A 15,861-nucleotide genomic window follows, 5' to 3' on the forward strand; every position below is an offset into this window, starting at 1 on the left:
TAAACATTTCTTGAATTAATGAGATGCTATTTTAGTCTGTTCTGAGAGTTTCATGTTCCAGTTTTCTAAACTAGAGACTCGTAAGGAGACTCACAAGAGCTTCCACATTACGCCATGCCTTTAGCTATCTTTATATCCTAAAGCTGTTAGAGCTGAAATCAATTCTGCAGGCTGTTAGAAAAAAAAAAAAACCTAAACCAAAACCAGTCGATGATAGCCAAAATTAGGTATATTCCTGTATATTGAGGGGGGAGAGGTTTAAAGCTCTGTCTGGCAAGAGAAGGGTTAAGGACTTTTTTGCTATACCCGTTTCAAATTACAATGAGAAGCCTCTTCTTTCCCAGCAGGGTTGTGCTTACATTAGTCTTTAGATCTCTCTTGAAGAGAGCTGTTATATTTGTGCCTGCTAGAGTTGGAAATAACAGTTCAGAAGCTGAAAAGGGTTGAATGGATTTACAGAAGGGGGTTTTTTGCGAGTAAATTCATGGCAACACATTAATTTGATTAGTACATGCTGTAGAATTACTTTACACTCAAGCGATTCAAAAGATGTTAAAGTTATCACCAGGCTGCTGGACAAATATATGTTACACCTCCAAGGTACAGATCAAGACAAATCTGTGACTCAGGATTTTATCTTGGGAAGAGCGCAAGGTGTCCGAAGAACTCAGAATAACGAGGGAAGATAACTCTGGGAACTACAATGTGTCAGAAGAACAGCTCTTGCTAATACAGCTCCCCACCAAAGACCTGGTTATCTAAGGTTTATATAGGAATGCCTAGGTCAGCTGACAAAATACTGGTCTTCTGCTCCATAAATGCAGAAAAAACGATAACAACAGTGGAAAATTGGAAGTCTGAATTTCAGCTTTCTTAGAAATAACTGCAACCTGACACATTCCATAATATTTAAACAGGGTGGGGGGAGAAAAATCACCAAAGATGTTACGTTTAGAGATGACATTGACATGAAGAATAGGTAAATTTTGTTTTTCAGCCACTGGGAAAGCAGACCTCATAGGAACTCAGAACAAGTAGGAGAAAAGATTTTTTTTAATTTTTTTTTTCCTTGTTCTTTTTCTTGTCAAAGATGAACCTAACTGCGCTCAAAGCTTTTGTGGGCTTGCTCTGGAATTGCTGGGTTCTGGTGGGTCAAGCACAGGGAGGTTTAGGAGACAATCATGTCCATTCGAGTTTTATTTACAGGAGGCTGCGGAACCATGAGAGAAGGGAGATTCAGAGAGAGATTCTCTCTATCCTGGGTTTACCTCACAGACCCAGACCATTTTCACCAGGAAAGCAGGCTTCTTCTGCACCCCTCTTCATGCTGGACCTGTATAATGCCATGACAAATGAAGAGGATACTGAGGAGCTGGAGTATTCACTAAAGGGATCAATGGCAGGGGAGAGCAGAGGGATGCGGAAAGGATACCCTGCCTCTCCAAATGGATATTCACGGAGAATACAATTTTCTCGCATGACCCCCCTGGCCACACAGAATCCTCCCTTAGCCAGCCTGCACGACACCAACTTTCTGAATGATGCTGACATGGTCATGAGCTTTGTCAATTTAGGTACGTGGAAAAATCTTTTGTTTCTGCTCTCTTTGACAAACTGTTAGCCTGATCTTGCCAGGGGCAAACCCCTTGGCTGGATCGTAACCTGTTCTAAAAACGCAGGATTGGGTTGCTGTGCTGCTGTGCCACTGGTAAAGGAAAAGTTGTACTGATGGTAAAGTAGCTACGTTGTAGGTGGCCATGGAAAAAGATTTTTCTCACTGTTTATATAAAGTCAGTTTCTATAACTCCCCTCTGCTGGCTTCTGTTTTCTTTCTTTCATTGATGTAATGAAAATTCTAGCCTTAGGCCAACTAACTCCTTTTTTTAAAAAAAAATCTCAAAAAATCAAACACTTATGCCTATTGCTCGATTATTTCCCCCACTTTTTTGCTTAAAGCTCAGGCATGAACAAACATCAGTTGTTACTATTTTAAAGCCTAGAATGTTATGAAAGGAGAAAACTGAAGTCATTAAAAAAAAAAAAAATTAGGTTGTTTAGGGGTTTTTGTTTTTTTTTAAAGTCAGAGTTTTATTATCTTTTCAGCTGGATGACTGGATTTTAAATAATCCATTACTGTTTCTTTGTTATTTCTATTTAATAACCACAGACTGTGTTTTATTATACTGCCATGGTGCTCAGAGTCTTCAGTGGTTCTTATTTTCTGTGTCATAAATAAATTAAAAAAAAGAAGAATATTAAACACCAGAAACATGCAAGCAATGTGCGCTTTTGAAAATTATATCAATTCAGACACAAAAACTGATAAAACTAAATTGTATTGGCCTCTGAGTATAATAAACATGCTTACCAGTTACATGGTGGCTGAAAAAGCAGTTACAGATTTCTTTAATAGAAGGCAATTTCAATCTCATTAATAAAGCTTCAAATAACTCATGAAACATATTTGCAATTTTTACAAATATTTTAAATGTTGCAGGACTCATAAAGCTAGCTAAAAACCCCCCTTCTCATTTGATCTGAATTACACGAGATTTAATTGAAAACTTTAAGTTTCTCAATAAACTGGTCCAAAACCTGATGAATTCTTTCTTTCCAGAATACCACTTGCTGTGGAAAATTTTTAAACAATGGCACAGTTTCCAAAATACCTTCAGATTATTGCACACATTCTGTACCTTTTATGTCTACCAGCTCATTAATACTTGCTACAGGATTAAAAATGTTTCCAAACAAGAAAATCCTCAACAACTTGAATTTCTAGAAAAATTACACCCTAGAGTTTAGTTGTCGTAATAATAAAATTACTTTTCCTTAATTATTTGGCAGATCAGGAGGTGTTCCATTCTGAGATACTTTTCCTTAAGAGTAATATATGTCCACAACTCTAAGTACATTTGCTTGTTTCTCTTGCTCCTGAAATAGCACACTAGAAAAAAACGAAATCTCTGTTTTTGAAAATGTGTTCCTTATCCTTCAGAAAGAATTAAATATTATCTGTTTATTACTTTTAAGTTATCATTTTGTGCCTCAATTTATCCAGAGTGTCTGGAGTCAGCTGAATTTGAAATGGCAATGTTATAAAGGGAAATAGGAAATACTCTCATCTCCTAAACATTAGGCAAGACTGTGACCCTGCAAAAATTTTCCTTATGTGTCCTAAGAAATACCCTCAGTATGTCACAGATTGTTTCACCAATGGCCCTGAGGACAATTCACCCAGGACCTAGCCTTTGATTTCACAAAACGTCTTTGATTTCAAGAGGACTTCTTGCAGTACATGAGTACAAGGCTTTGAAAGCTTAGTGTCAGATATGTCCTAGCCTGATCCTGCTGCGCTTCCTCAGACAAAAACCCTCTCTGGAAGATTGCAGGTTTCCACTGAGTGTCTTACCTTGACTGGGAAGTTTCTAATATTTGTCTCATTTTGTTTGGAAGCCAGTGTTGCCTTAAGAAAGTCATTTTGAGAAGCTAAAGCATATCTTGCGCTTCTAAACTGTGAAAACTGGGGATGGGATGCTTATTATTCTAGTGATTATGATTAATAGACACCATTAACTTATAAAAAAAATACTGTGTAAATACCAGGTTTTGTTTGGCCTCTGTAAAATTAAAATGTGTCCCAGCTTTAAGTGAGTCTAAATCCTCATTCACTTTAAATGCCCTTCCATACATATTAGATATTGTGGTTTATCACACATTCCACTGCGTAACACATGTAAGAAATATTGACGACCGATACAGATTAGGTTCAACATTTTTATTAAACAATCCTATGTTTCAGTGTAATTAATACTAAAATGAAATAAATCATGGAAATAGGTAACCATTTTGTATGATTTATGCAGTATAAAATCATGACAGATGAGGACAAGCTCTTTCAATGTACAATGGGGAAAAATATGCAGTGATAAGTGAATGTTAACATTGTACCTTAAAATCATTAAATGCTGATGCAGCACAGCAATAACTCAACTGATTTTAGATATGAAGCCTCAGTCAACTTGCATCAAATTTATCTGCTCTGGAAATAGTATTCATCACGATCATACTTGCACACCATTAATTACATAAGGTGTAATTATAAAGCTTTATTAATCATCATGATATTTTAATTTGAAACTTTTGTATATAGTTGTAGCCAGTTACAATAATTTAAGACATATATATTAAAACAAGTAATATGTAGCTGAGATGTTGGATAGGAATTATTAAGCATAAGATTGAAAAGGCTGAATAAGAAGCAAAGTAAAAAAATGGGCAAGGACAAATAATTTTTTGTTAAAGAATAAAACTTGAAACTTATATGCTAATTTTGATAAAAATCAACCTGTCAGAGTTACAAATGCCTCACTTACAAAAACAAATTTAAAAAATGATCATCAAGGGAACTGTAATTATAATTCTGTCAAGCAACCTGGGAGAAAAACAAGACTGCATTTACTTCTCCTGAAGTTAAAATTGTAAACACCTGTTCTTTATACTGGAATTCATACTAGAATTTCCGTCTCCTTCTTTCTTGAAAGATACAACAAGACAAAGACTCTGTCTTGTCCTGTATTTTGTATAAGACTGTGTGTGTTGGCAGCTCACCGTAAATATTGATGAGAGTAACAGAAGAGTTAACTGGGGTTGGTCCAGCAGGCAAAGGATAAATCCTCCACTAAATACACTGGGCTTTTCAAAGATCTGATTATGTCACCTACAAGTTCAGGACTTTGTTTTCCTCACTGAGTGGGTTTGGGTTTTTTTTTATCTTGTTGTTATTTTTTATTATATCGTTGCAAAGCCCTGACTGTTTGGAGTTCTGGCATCTTCTTTTTGGCTGGTGTCCCAAAATGACATATATAGGATACCCTGTTCCTTGGAGAACAGGCAAATAATACTCATGTAGCCCTACTCACTTTTCTGCTCACTCAAAGTTTGGTTAGGGAAGGACTCTGTTAAGATAAATGTTAGTGTTCCCACTCTTCACCTCTCACCAAAAGAGGGAGATTCAGTGAAAAAAAATGTACATGACTGAGGCTTGGAGAAACAGCAGCACTTTTATAAACTACATTTAAACATTTCAAGAACTGAATTTTCCATTTGCATCAAAGTGATCATTAAATCCACTGTACGTAAGTGTTCCTTCTCATGCAATTCAAATGGTCTGTATTTTCACTAGTTTACAACACATCTGTAATTTTTTTCTCTAAACAGATTGTTGCATTTGCTAAGTAACTGTTTTCTTTCTCCATATTTTCCTATGAATAGATACAAACTCTCTGTAAGATAGGGGATATATATAAGTTTTGTGGTTTTCTGTTATTTTTTCTTTCTTAGTATATAAAGTTCATTTCAAAAACTCAAATGTGAAGACCACTATGAAATTTGTGACCCTGACCTACACATGCTGATTTAAAGAAGGATACAATATTATGGATTTTTTTAAAGTAGCCATTACACCCCAGAAAGACATATTTTCTTCTTCACACACAATGTGATTCCGAAATCTTAATTATAATAATCCTCAAACCACATGTGTTACGATCCGTTCTTAAATGAGATGTTGAAATCAAAGGAAATTTTGCCTGTTTGAGGCACAGAGTACTGTTTGTATTTGTTCTGCTTCTCTACCCCGAGTTTGTACACTGTCTTGAAGATTATATTCTTCTTTAAAACCCGAATCACTAAGCAAATACATAAAATCACAAGATTTACAGCCCATTATATCTGTCAGAGAATGCTAACACAGCAAAGAACAACTTGTATACAACTACTTTGCAAACCCTTCAGTGCATCAATCCACACCGAATACCTGTACAAATACAATTTCATTACACACAAAAAAGAAAGGATCCCTAACTGCAATCAGACCTTGAGTGTATATAGTAGCTAGTTTTTAAATTTAAACTAATTCAGTTTCTACAACCTTCCACTCACAGCTAACATATCATCAGCAAGGGATACAGAGCGCTAAGTTACAAAATGCCAGGAGCTGTGGAAGGGGAGCTGGGTTTGAAGGATACATGCAAAAAGGCCTCAGGATCATTAACTTCTCTCCTCAAAGCTTTGGAATGAGCACACTGTCTTTCTTTCATACTGGATTTCAGATGTTGCTGTCTTAATTTTAACCTTACATGAATTTCCTTGGCTGTGATACAGTTTTAGTCAGTAAAATGCAGGCTTCTAAGGAAAATATTGACCCAGACTTAACTGAAGTGACGGAAATAGTGTTATTGTCTTGCCTGGGACAGAGAGATGCTATTACAGAGATAAAACTTGTTAAACAGCAAATAGACTCCATGTCTTTAATTGTGGAATTTGATCAATATCGATCAAAAATGAGAAAACCTTTGTGAAGTTTTTTTTAACAGCAACCCCAAAGTCAATAAGATGACATTTTTCACTCTTTTGCATAAAATTTAAAGCAAATTAAATTAAGCAGGTCTCATTTTATCTTCACCCAAAGCAGACCTCAGTTGGTATCTTGAAATTCTAAGATTTTTTTCTGTTAATAAAATTTTCGGCACCCAGTCAGCAAGCTGAACTAATTTGTTGTGACCTAGGTGCCACAACCATGTTTTAGAAATAATTATTAATGATGAAATATTTTTCTGTGATCAAATTAAACATTAAGACACCTTTTCGCAAAACTGATTTATTTATTTATTTATGGAACAAAAGGATTTTACCCATGGGATGACACTCCCTAAAAATCCTCACTCAGTCCTTACAATTCATTAGGAAGTTTTAACCAATTTTTGTGTGATGACAGAGCATATTGTTAGGGGTTGGTTTTGATTTTGAGCAAGAAATATTCTACGTGTTTCTTTTTGGAATTACACTGCATTTGTTGTTTTATATGGAAATATTTTGTATATTTCCTTTGAAATCTCTCATATTACATGAACCTCATGAACTATACAGCTCTACCTCAAAATAGGTTTGTGTGTGATCCATAAATATCATCTAACAAAATAATGTTTTTATAACTGTAAATTAATTTTTTTGCCAAAGTTAACACTTTAAATCCAAGTAAATTATTGTATCTACCCAGCCAAAAAAATGTCAGGCTCTCCATTAACTGGGGTATAAAACTGTCTGACTTTCCTTGCCGACAGATTTGAAAGAAATTGCAGATAACTGAAGAGAAACTGATTTAGCAGATGGTTAGACGTGCATGGTGAAAAGCTATATAAATGTATGGATATATATAAAAATATATATTATTATTAATATTTTTCCCATTGGGAACAGCCAAAAAAATGTCAGGCTCTCCATTAACTGGGGTATAAAACTGTCTGACTTTCCTTGCCGACAGATTTGAAAGAAATTGCAGATAACTGAAGAGAAACTGATTTAGCAGATGGTTAGACGTGCATGGTGAAAAGCTATATAAATGTATGGATATATATAAAAATATATATTATTATTAATATTTTTCCCATTGGGAAGAGATAGAAAGTGCTCCTTTCCAGACTAAACACAGACTTTGGGTGGGGTTGTGGGGATTGCATGTATTGTACAGTACATATTTTCCCAGGAAAACACAATCTTGGAGTGACTCTGGCTAGCCATGAAAGAGAAAGAGGGAGGCTTGTGGAGACGCCTCTGTGCAGAGGATATTTGGGGAGGAATCCGCCTGCCATGGAGTGGATGGGGACTCTCCTGGTTCTCTCCCTAATCCCTGGGTTATTTGCTTAAATAACAGGATGACTTTGGCACATACGTGATCTCCCACACTTATTGCTCCTGTTATTATTTTCTCTGAATGTTAAATTAAGCAAAGAATTTTACCATGGCTACCTGCCTACTTACTGCCTGAGTTATGGAGGTAATTACAACATGGGCAGTTCCTTTTGACTCTCCTGGTTCTCTCCCTAATCCCTGGGTTATTTGCTTAAATAACAGGATGACTTTGGCACATACGTGATCTCCCACACTTATTGCTCCTGTTATTATTTTCTCTGAATGTTAAATTAAGCAAAGAATTTTACCATGGCTACCTGCCTACTTACTGCCTGAGTTATGGAGGTAATTACAACATGGGCAGTTCCTTTTTCTTCTCTTTTTAGCCATGGTGGTTCCTTTCAGCTTGCTTTCATAGGCAAATAGAGTTTTGCAGAAAATTGATTGATTACAGTCTGATAATTCTAGGTGTCGTCTGGTGTTTCCACATAGCTGAGAATGAACAGTTTATGAAGTGCCAATTGCGGCCTCCAGCTAAAGAAAGGCTCCCCAGGGCTTCAGGAGAGCTCTGGCTGCTACCAGACTTTATAATTATTTCCCACACTTTTCCCCATCCTCTCCTGCTCGTCCTTTCCCTTTTCTCTAACCCCTGCCGTCTAGGCAAGGTCACTGAACTTTAATTTTATGTCAGTGGCATTTGGCTGCAGAAGGGATTAAAGGCCGAGAAGCAGTGAGCTAGGCGACAGCACAGGAGATGAAGAGGGAAGGAATGAGAACAGGCATGAGAGAAAAATGGCAAAGCACAGACCAAGCCCTACAGGGAGGACAACTCTCTTCTCAGTAGGCATGGCCAATGTGCGGCGCTGGACACAGACCTGCTGGGCATGGGAAAAGTTCACAACAGAGAAACAGTCCCTATAGGAACTGGTATTACTGGCAGAGTTAGTCCCACTGCTCTGTGCCTCACGTGGAGTGTGATGTTGTAGCACTGAGAGCATTTCCCAGGCCAGTAGAGTTGCAAAAGTGGAGGGAAGTAGGGAGAAGAAGGTAGATACAGACAAAAAAGGTCAAACCCAAGAGAAAAGGAGGGAGAACATGACAAGCATAGATAATGTGCAAATGAAAGACAAAATTAGTGCAGGTATAAGTTTCTTCTAGTCAGCCTTGGAGGTGAAGTGAGCAGTTTTCTTCTCAAGCCCTTGTGGCAGAGTGACTACCTCAACCTCCCCAGCATCTTGGCTCCCTGGGCAAAACTTTTCATCCTCACAAAATAACACACAACTCCCCTCATCCTTCAGTATGTGTGTGCAGGCAGCACACAGACGGACTACTAACATTTGCAGTCATAAATAACGTAGAAGCTAGCTTTTAAAAACCGCAGGTTAAAGGATGAGGGCTGCCATGACGCACACAGAGAGGTTGAGATCAGAGGAGCAGCTAAAAGGGGTCAGGAGAAACAATGAATCCCCTTGTTCTAAGTCATATTTATGAGTGCTCCATTGCACCTAAAGTTCATATTTTATTGGCTAAGCCATAGGGTTTCCCCATTTGCTCATCTCTTAAAATAACACCCCTGGTTAAAATTTCCTATAAAACAGAAATGCTACAGCAGGCAGAACTTGTCAACCCTGACAACTACATTATATAAGTTTGTGGGTGTGGTACACCAAGCAGGAGCTGTTTTGTGTTGATATTAAATTATGAATTTGTTTCTACACAAAAAATTACTGTAAAACAAGTAGAAAAGGAGAGGTTTTACAGCTCAGTTCTCCACTCAGAAACTTCCCACTATTATTGAGAGATGCTCCAAAATATGACTTCAAATATTTAGTACCCAACTCCTCTTCAGCAACTACTCTGGCGCAATAGATGGAGAACTTGGCTTTGTTGACAGCTATTGTACAACTCAATGGCATGTGTGGTACCTTGCCAGAATGTGGCTTTACTTTTTTTGCCCACTGTAATTCAAGGCAAACTGAGACAAGTATTAATGAGTCAGAGACTAGAAAACTAATCAGGACAGCTAGTGATGACACATGATATATATCTATAGCTGATAACTCATGGCTTTGCAGAGCAAAATTCTACCCAACTCTCTTTTTGGAGGAGAATCAGGAGACAGGAATTTGAATAGCTGAAATTTCTATTAGATTTATCTTTATCTGACTCTGCGATATTATCCATTCAGACCCCATGAGAACTTAAGAGTCTTTTCCAACCTCAATGATTCTGTGATTCTATCCCTTTATGTGTCTATCAAATTAAATCATTGTTGTTCTAATTGTGGTGCATTTAACTATAGTGAAATTAATGAAGCTATATTCGTATTATCTGGAAAATCTGTACTCATAATCTAGAGTAAATATTATAAATGAATAACAATTTGTCTAGGCATATCCATTTAAAATATCCCTTTTTTAAAAGTGAGGGGCGAAATATAAGTTTGGGATTTAATTATAAGGTACTGTAAAATAATTTCAAAAAGATACTGTTTTGGACTTATACGATATGGTTAGCATCAGTTTCAGAGGCAGATGTGTCAAACTCTGTCCTGGCAAACCTAGACTAAAGAAGAGGAAAGAGAAGGGACACTGAATGATTTGTGAGTTTGATTTGAAACAGGGAGAGAATAGCACTTGATGGCACCTGGCGGCTGGAGCCATGGGATTCTAGTGGTATGGTTTGCAAAAGTGTTAGCTGAGAAATCAAAAGAGTGGGTGAACAGTAGTGGGGTTGATAAAGTCATTGGAGCAAGAGCAGGACCAGCATGCAGCCCCATGACATCTGTAGTTTTTGTGGTGATTTATGATGGCTGAGATCCAGCAGGAACATAGCTTTGGGAAGGTTGTTCCCAAGGTTACCTCAGCTGGGCTATCAGTCAATAACTGCAAGTCATAACATGCTAGTGATCCAGAAGGTTAATCTGCTACTCCTGACCAGGTTACTTTGCTGCCTTGCATGCGAAATGTGTGCAAATGTTTTGCAGTGAGTCTATCCTGGCCCTAGCCTAGACTAAACCTGAAAGCTGGAGAGTGAAATTTCTGAGCAGCCAAATTGGAAAAACCTGAAGAGCCTCAGATAGAGAATGAAAACAGTGTGTCTCTGTTTTCCAGTCCATAAAATGAGGATGGGCAAATACTCCTGTGTTCATTTTCAGTTCTGTGCACTCTCATTCTTTGACCTTGCAGAGTACTAGAATAGCTTTCTTCTTGTGAAGCCTCTTTTTACTCTGGCTGTGTGCTCTGTAAAATACCTTGCTCCTAAGAGCCTCACAACGCCTTGTGTTTCCTCATGGTGACCTCAAGCATTAGTTTAGAAAGGGCTAAAATAAAAAAGCATTTCTATAAGAAAACGTCTATTTACTGTTCTTAAATGAGGCAGTTTCACGCATAATCAAAAAGGAAAAGAAACACTGGAATTAAAGCACCAAATCTGAGATTTGAGATCTGGTGCAATAGAGAGATGATGTGTGGTTAGTCAAGCTCTCCTCAGAATATAGACTTGTGCCAATCCAAGGCATGTGTGCATGCTTATCAGTCTGTGTACATGGCTTTGTGTATCTAATATAGAAAGCATGTAAATCTCTTCAGTTTTAGTCATTGGGATTTTTTCCCCCTTAAATCATAATATTATTTCCCATCAATTCTATGTGGCTTTAGCAGCCCTGACCTTTCAAGCTGCCTGTTTGGGCCAGTGTTTATCAGATGACCGTTTGACCTCCTTGTTAATTGTATTTAATTACATCCTGTTGTAACATTTTGAAATAAGGAGGAGAGTTTATGGATCTGTTCCAAAGAGCTAAAGACTAAAACAGCAGCAGAATACAGTGGTATGAGGTGCTGAGTAATCTCGTAGTTTGGTCATTAAGAGCTGTGCCTCGTCCAGTTGATTGCAAAATTGGATCCTTAAACTGTTCCTTTTCCATTTAGGATCCTTGGTACTTCTGAGAATAAAATAACACAATTTCACAATTTTCTTTGTTTTGAGAAGGGCTTCTCCTCTCTGATTCTCAGCTTAGAGCTTTCTCCAAAGAGATCAAGGAAGGAGTGAGAGACCTATCAACAGTACTGCAAGGGCAAAGTTCACATATGATGATATAAAGGAGCCAAGCCCCTGTTGCCACAAGTAGTCTCTTTGTGGTTTTCCAAAACTTCAGAGTTCCTTATGCTTCCCTAGAATTTCCAGTTCCCATGAGCTTTTAGAGACTTGTATAAAATTTGCTATGAGATTTTCTGTGCATTGATGATTTATGGGCACATCTAAGGTTTCATTAAAGAGCAGCAATTATCCCCTGTAGTTGCAGAAAAACAAAAATGAAAAAAAATCAACATCCAAAACCAGATGTAGTTCTTGAAAATGGGCACACTAAAGGCTCATAAAGCAACTTCAAACCCTTCTTATTTTATACTGCTTTTCATATAGCTGATGGCTTTTGAAACACATGGGGTTGACCGTATTGATTCTCTTCTCACTAAAGATGATATATGCATATATATGCTTCCTCTGCTGTTGTTGTTCCATAGCTCACTTTTGACAAACTTGTTTTATAAGATTATAGTAAACTTGATTTCCTAAAATGAATGAAGACAAAAAGGAATTCAAGTCAGAAAAAGATTAATACCAAGTAAAATCTAGTCCCAAGATTTTAAGGATCACAAGGCAAAAGAATACATTTTCAATTTTATTTTGTTAAAACACTGATAATTAGACTTATTGGTGAATGAAGTGCCATGAAGAGTTAATTTCCTGGAGTAGTAAAGTACACATAGTTATGGCATTATTGTAAATGGTTTATCGTCCAGCAGGAGTCATATTCTAGATAAAAAAGACAAGTTACTTAGGGCTGTGCTCTTAGACTCTAGGCTGACACAGTACTGCCCGTGATTATCACCGTGAACTGAACAGTATTGCTGTGAAAGCTTAAAGTCTGTACAACGTCTTTCAGGCAGCAAAGGTTAAACCTACAGTTCAGCTACACATAATTGCATTTACATAATTAATTTTTTTTTACATGTTGATTTAAATTACAAGTTTATATAACTAAAAATCAAACACAGAATTTGATGAATATCATAGTAAGGTATACATAATACCATAATGTTTAAATCTTCTTCAGTGTTAAGCAATAGTAATTATAACTAAAATAATACAATTAAAAATGGTGACTTTCAGGGAGGGCTGGCTTTTTTTTTCCAAATTTTGAGAAGTATTTGTAATGTGACACAGTATAGTATTGTTTATCAAAGTAGTTTAAAAATAGCTATTATTTCACAATAAAGTTCTTTCTTTTCTTTGATTTCTTGGTGTGCTCCTTTATTAATGTCATCTTATAGCTATTGATTATGGGTATTAAAAAAGTAATAATTTTTTTCATCACTTCTTAAACCATTATAATCATGTTTAACGAGGCTATATATCATAATGATATCACATTTACAAGGATATTAGTTTTTAGATATTTTTAATAAATATAATTTTTAATTTAAGTAAGTATATTTAAAATAATATTTTATGAATTTTATGTACATATTTATATATATATATATACATATAAATGGAAAATCCGGAGACACTTAATGCTATGGAGTGAAAAACAAGCAGATCAAGTTCATGTTGCAATTCACTGGGTCAGAATGGAGGGAGTAATGTCATTAAGATTAACAATATATTTCTCCTGTTTTGGTTTCCTAGCAGTTGTGTTTTGCTTTCTCCATATTCATACATATTCCTCAGAAATGGAAAAATACAATGAGTGTGCTTATTAGCATGGGTGTGGGTACAGCAGAGATCTAATATACAAGGGGTTCATCACAGCACTTGAATCAATGAAACACACACATGCATGAACTGCAAACTTGGCTCCATGGGCACAGCTCCTGAATACATTATGACCTGTTCATCCTGTGTCTACATTACCATCTGCCGCTATACAGGAATTAAGCTTCTTTTATTAACATTATATCACCTTGGGTCAATGAGATTTACCGTGGACTCCGTTAAACCATGTTGCTTCTGTAGGTAGGGAGTGTGCTCTCATCAAAATGGGAACAAAAGCAACCCCCCGAAAAAGAGACTGTGTTGCTTCCAGTTTTGGGGATGGGCAACAGATGGTTCTAAATTACCTGCAAAAGAAATTCAGACCTATCACCAAAGATTAAGGCAGCAGTCACTTCTAGTCCTAGTAGAAACAAAGGTTTAGCTCAAGTACCTGCAAAGGCAAAGGCTGATCAGATGCTGTAAAATGCATGCCAAATATTCTTAACGATGATGTACCAAAAAGGTTGCATTTGAAGTAAAAGCAGTATCAGTATGTTAGTGGTCAGGTTCCCACTCCCTGCTCATTCTTATCCTCTGTTCAGAAAGGCACCCAAATTTTGGCTGAGACACATCGACTCATCTATTAGGAATGGAGAGAAGCCAGTATTATAACATATAATATGAGCTTCAGGAGATCGTCTTTGCTGTACCAGAGATGTGTTACACCTATAGATATCTCTGCAATCAGCCTGGGTATTGTGTTTGTAAGTAACTTGGTGAGGAATATGAGAAATGCAGTCCCAGGTGGACTAACAGGGAAAATGCAGGAATGATACAAGCGTGTCTGTGGTCCTGGGCAACCAGCTCTAATTTGCCCTGCCTGAGCAGGTAGATTGAAGTAGATGACCTCAGGTCCCTTGCAATCTCAGCTGTTATGTGACCCTGTGAAAGAGTGGTTACAGAGAAGGGGGAACTTACTCTTTTCTTATACATCAACATCAATCTTTCCTACTTTTTTTTTTTTTTTATGAACTTGCTCAGACAATTGTTGGATTAACAGTTTTATGTGCTCAAAGTGTAACTTTTTTTTTTTCTTTCTACTTTGGAAATTATTTTCTTGCTTTTTATGTCATTTTGAGTCTCCTTGTCTCTCTCCCCAAGATTGTCCAAAGTAACCTATTCACCAACTATTGTCATGTTACCTGAAGACAATTTCCTGAGCTCTTTCATGGCACAATTTTTTTTTGTGAAGACTGCTTTTCCTTTTCTCTGGTAGAGCAGGTGTAATGCTGGATGGCCAACTCAGAAATCTTTTAACTCACTAACAGTTAGTGAGTTTCTGCCCTGAAAGAGGGTCTGAATGTTCATTAACTTTGTTAAGATTTAAGTTTCTTTCAAGAAAAAAAAGTCCATGTGTTTTTTCTTTCTTGTTGAGGGGACTTATTCCATATGAGCAGTTATATGTGGGTGAAATAATCTTTTTCTGTGAGAATAAATCATGACCAGATTAGACTACCAGAGCTGCAGAGGAGAGGGTGCAGTTTGAATCAGTATGACAAGTTGTTAAAATCACAGCCAGCTCCCAAACTGGCTGTTAAAACCTGCTGCCTGGAAGTACCACTGATCATCACTGCTGCCCAGTCTCCTGGCTGCTCTTCCTCCTCATCTTCTTCCTGTTTGCCCCTGGGTGTAATGTCTAGGAGGGCCCATCTAAGCTCTGCTCCTGGCCCCATAACTCCGGTTCTTGGCACCACTGCTTAGGCTCTCCTAGGTGAGTCCTTGGTGTTGACCAACAGCAGGTGTGCACAGGGCAAACCTTAAAAATGAGGGTTAACAATTTGTATAAGATGAAATTCCAATATCTTCACATCTTTAATTTTTAAGGTGATGACTCAGTTAGTACAGTGATTAGCCCAGTATTCAATTGTGCACTCAAAGTATGAATCTGAGGAACTCTGAATTCCTTTGAGCCATGCTGAGACACTAGCTAAGCGCAGGCCTGTGATCAGCTGTTTTTTCCAAATTAACTTAATAACCTATCTATAATATAGCCTACCAAAATAATTTTTAATTTATTATATGTAATAAAGCATTTTTCTACTCTCTAAATTAGATGTTCTTGAGGGTTTCCTTCCTCTTTGTTGCTACAGTTGGACTGTTTCTTATGGAATGTTCAGTCAGTGTTAATGGGTATAGGTAATAATAAAATACTCAGACGTGAGCACAGGGTAAGCAGAAAATAGTGCCTATCCAGTCATATCCAGTTTGGCCTGCAGATATGACTTCCATGGAAACTTTTATGAGAAATTCCACAGTGGGAAATGGATGGAGTTTATTAGACAACATGCATGAATGGTAAATGGTGGAGTGACTTGCCACCTCTTAGTGGATGTGAGCAGAGGGTTAACATAA

General features: G+C 37.1%; 1 protein-coding gene across 3 annotated transcripts in view; it reads left to right on the forward strand.

Annotated features, from left to right (window-relative positions):
- Positions 1-1,000: 1,000 nt before the first annotated feature.
- Positions 1,001-15,861, forward strand: part of BMP5 (bone morphogenetic protein 5) — a 56,256-nt gene continuing 41,395 nt past the window's right edge. For 2 of the 3 annotated variants that reach the window (XM_029084012.1, XM_029084013.1), the window contains exon 1: positions 1,091-1,574. In XM_029084012.1, the coding sequence (XP_028939845.1) occupies positions 1,091-1,574 (484 nt within the window). Of the gene's footprint in view, positions 1,575-15,861 lie in introns of all 3 variants that reach the window. The other variant, XM_010163972.1, reaches the window with a different exon arrangement.

The sequence above is a fragment of the Antrostomus carolinensis genome, unplaced genomic scaffold, assembly GCF_000700745.2.
Source record: "Antrostomus carolinensis isolate BGI_N321 unplaced genomic scaffold, ASM70074v2 scaffold8163, whole genome shotgun sequence".
Taxonomy (NCBI): Eukaryota; Metazoa; Chordata; class Aves; order Caprimulgiformes; family Caprimulgidae; genus Antrostomus; species Antrostomus carolinensis.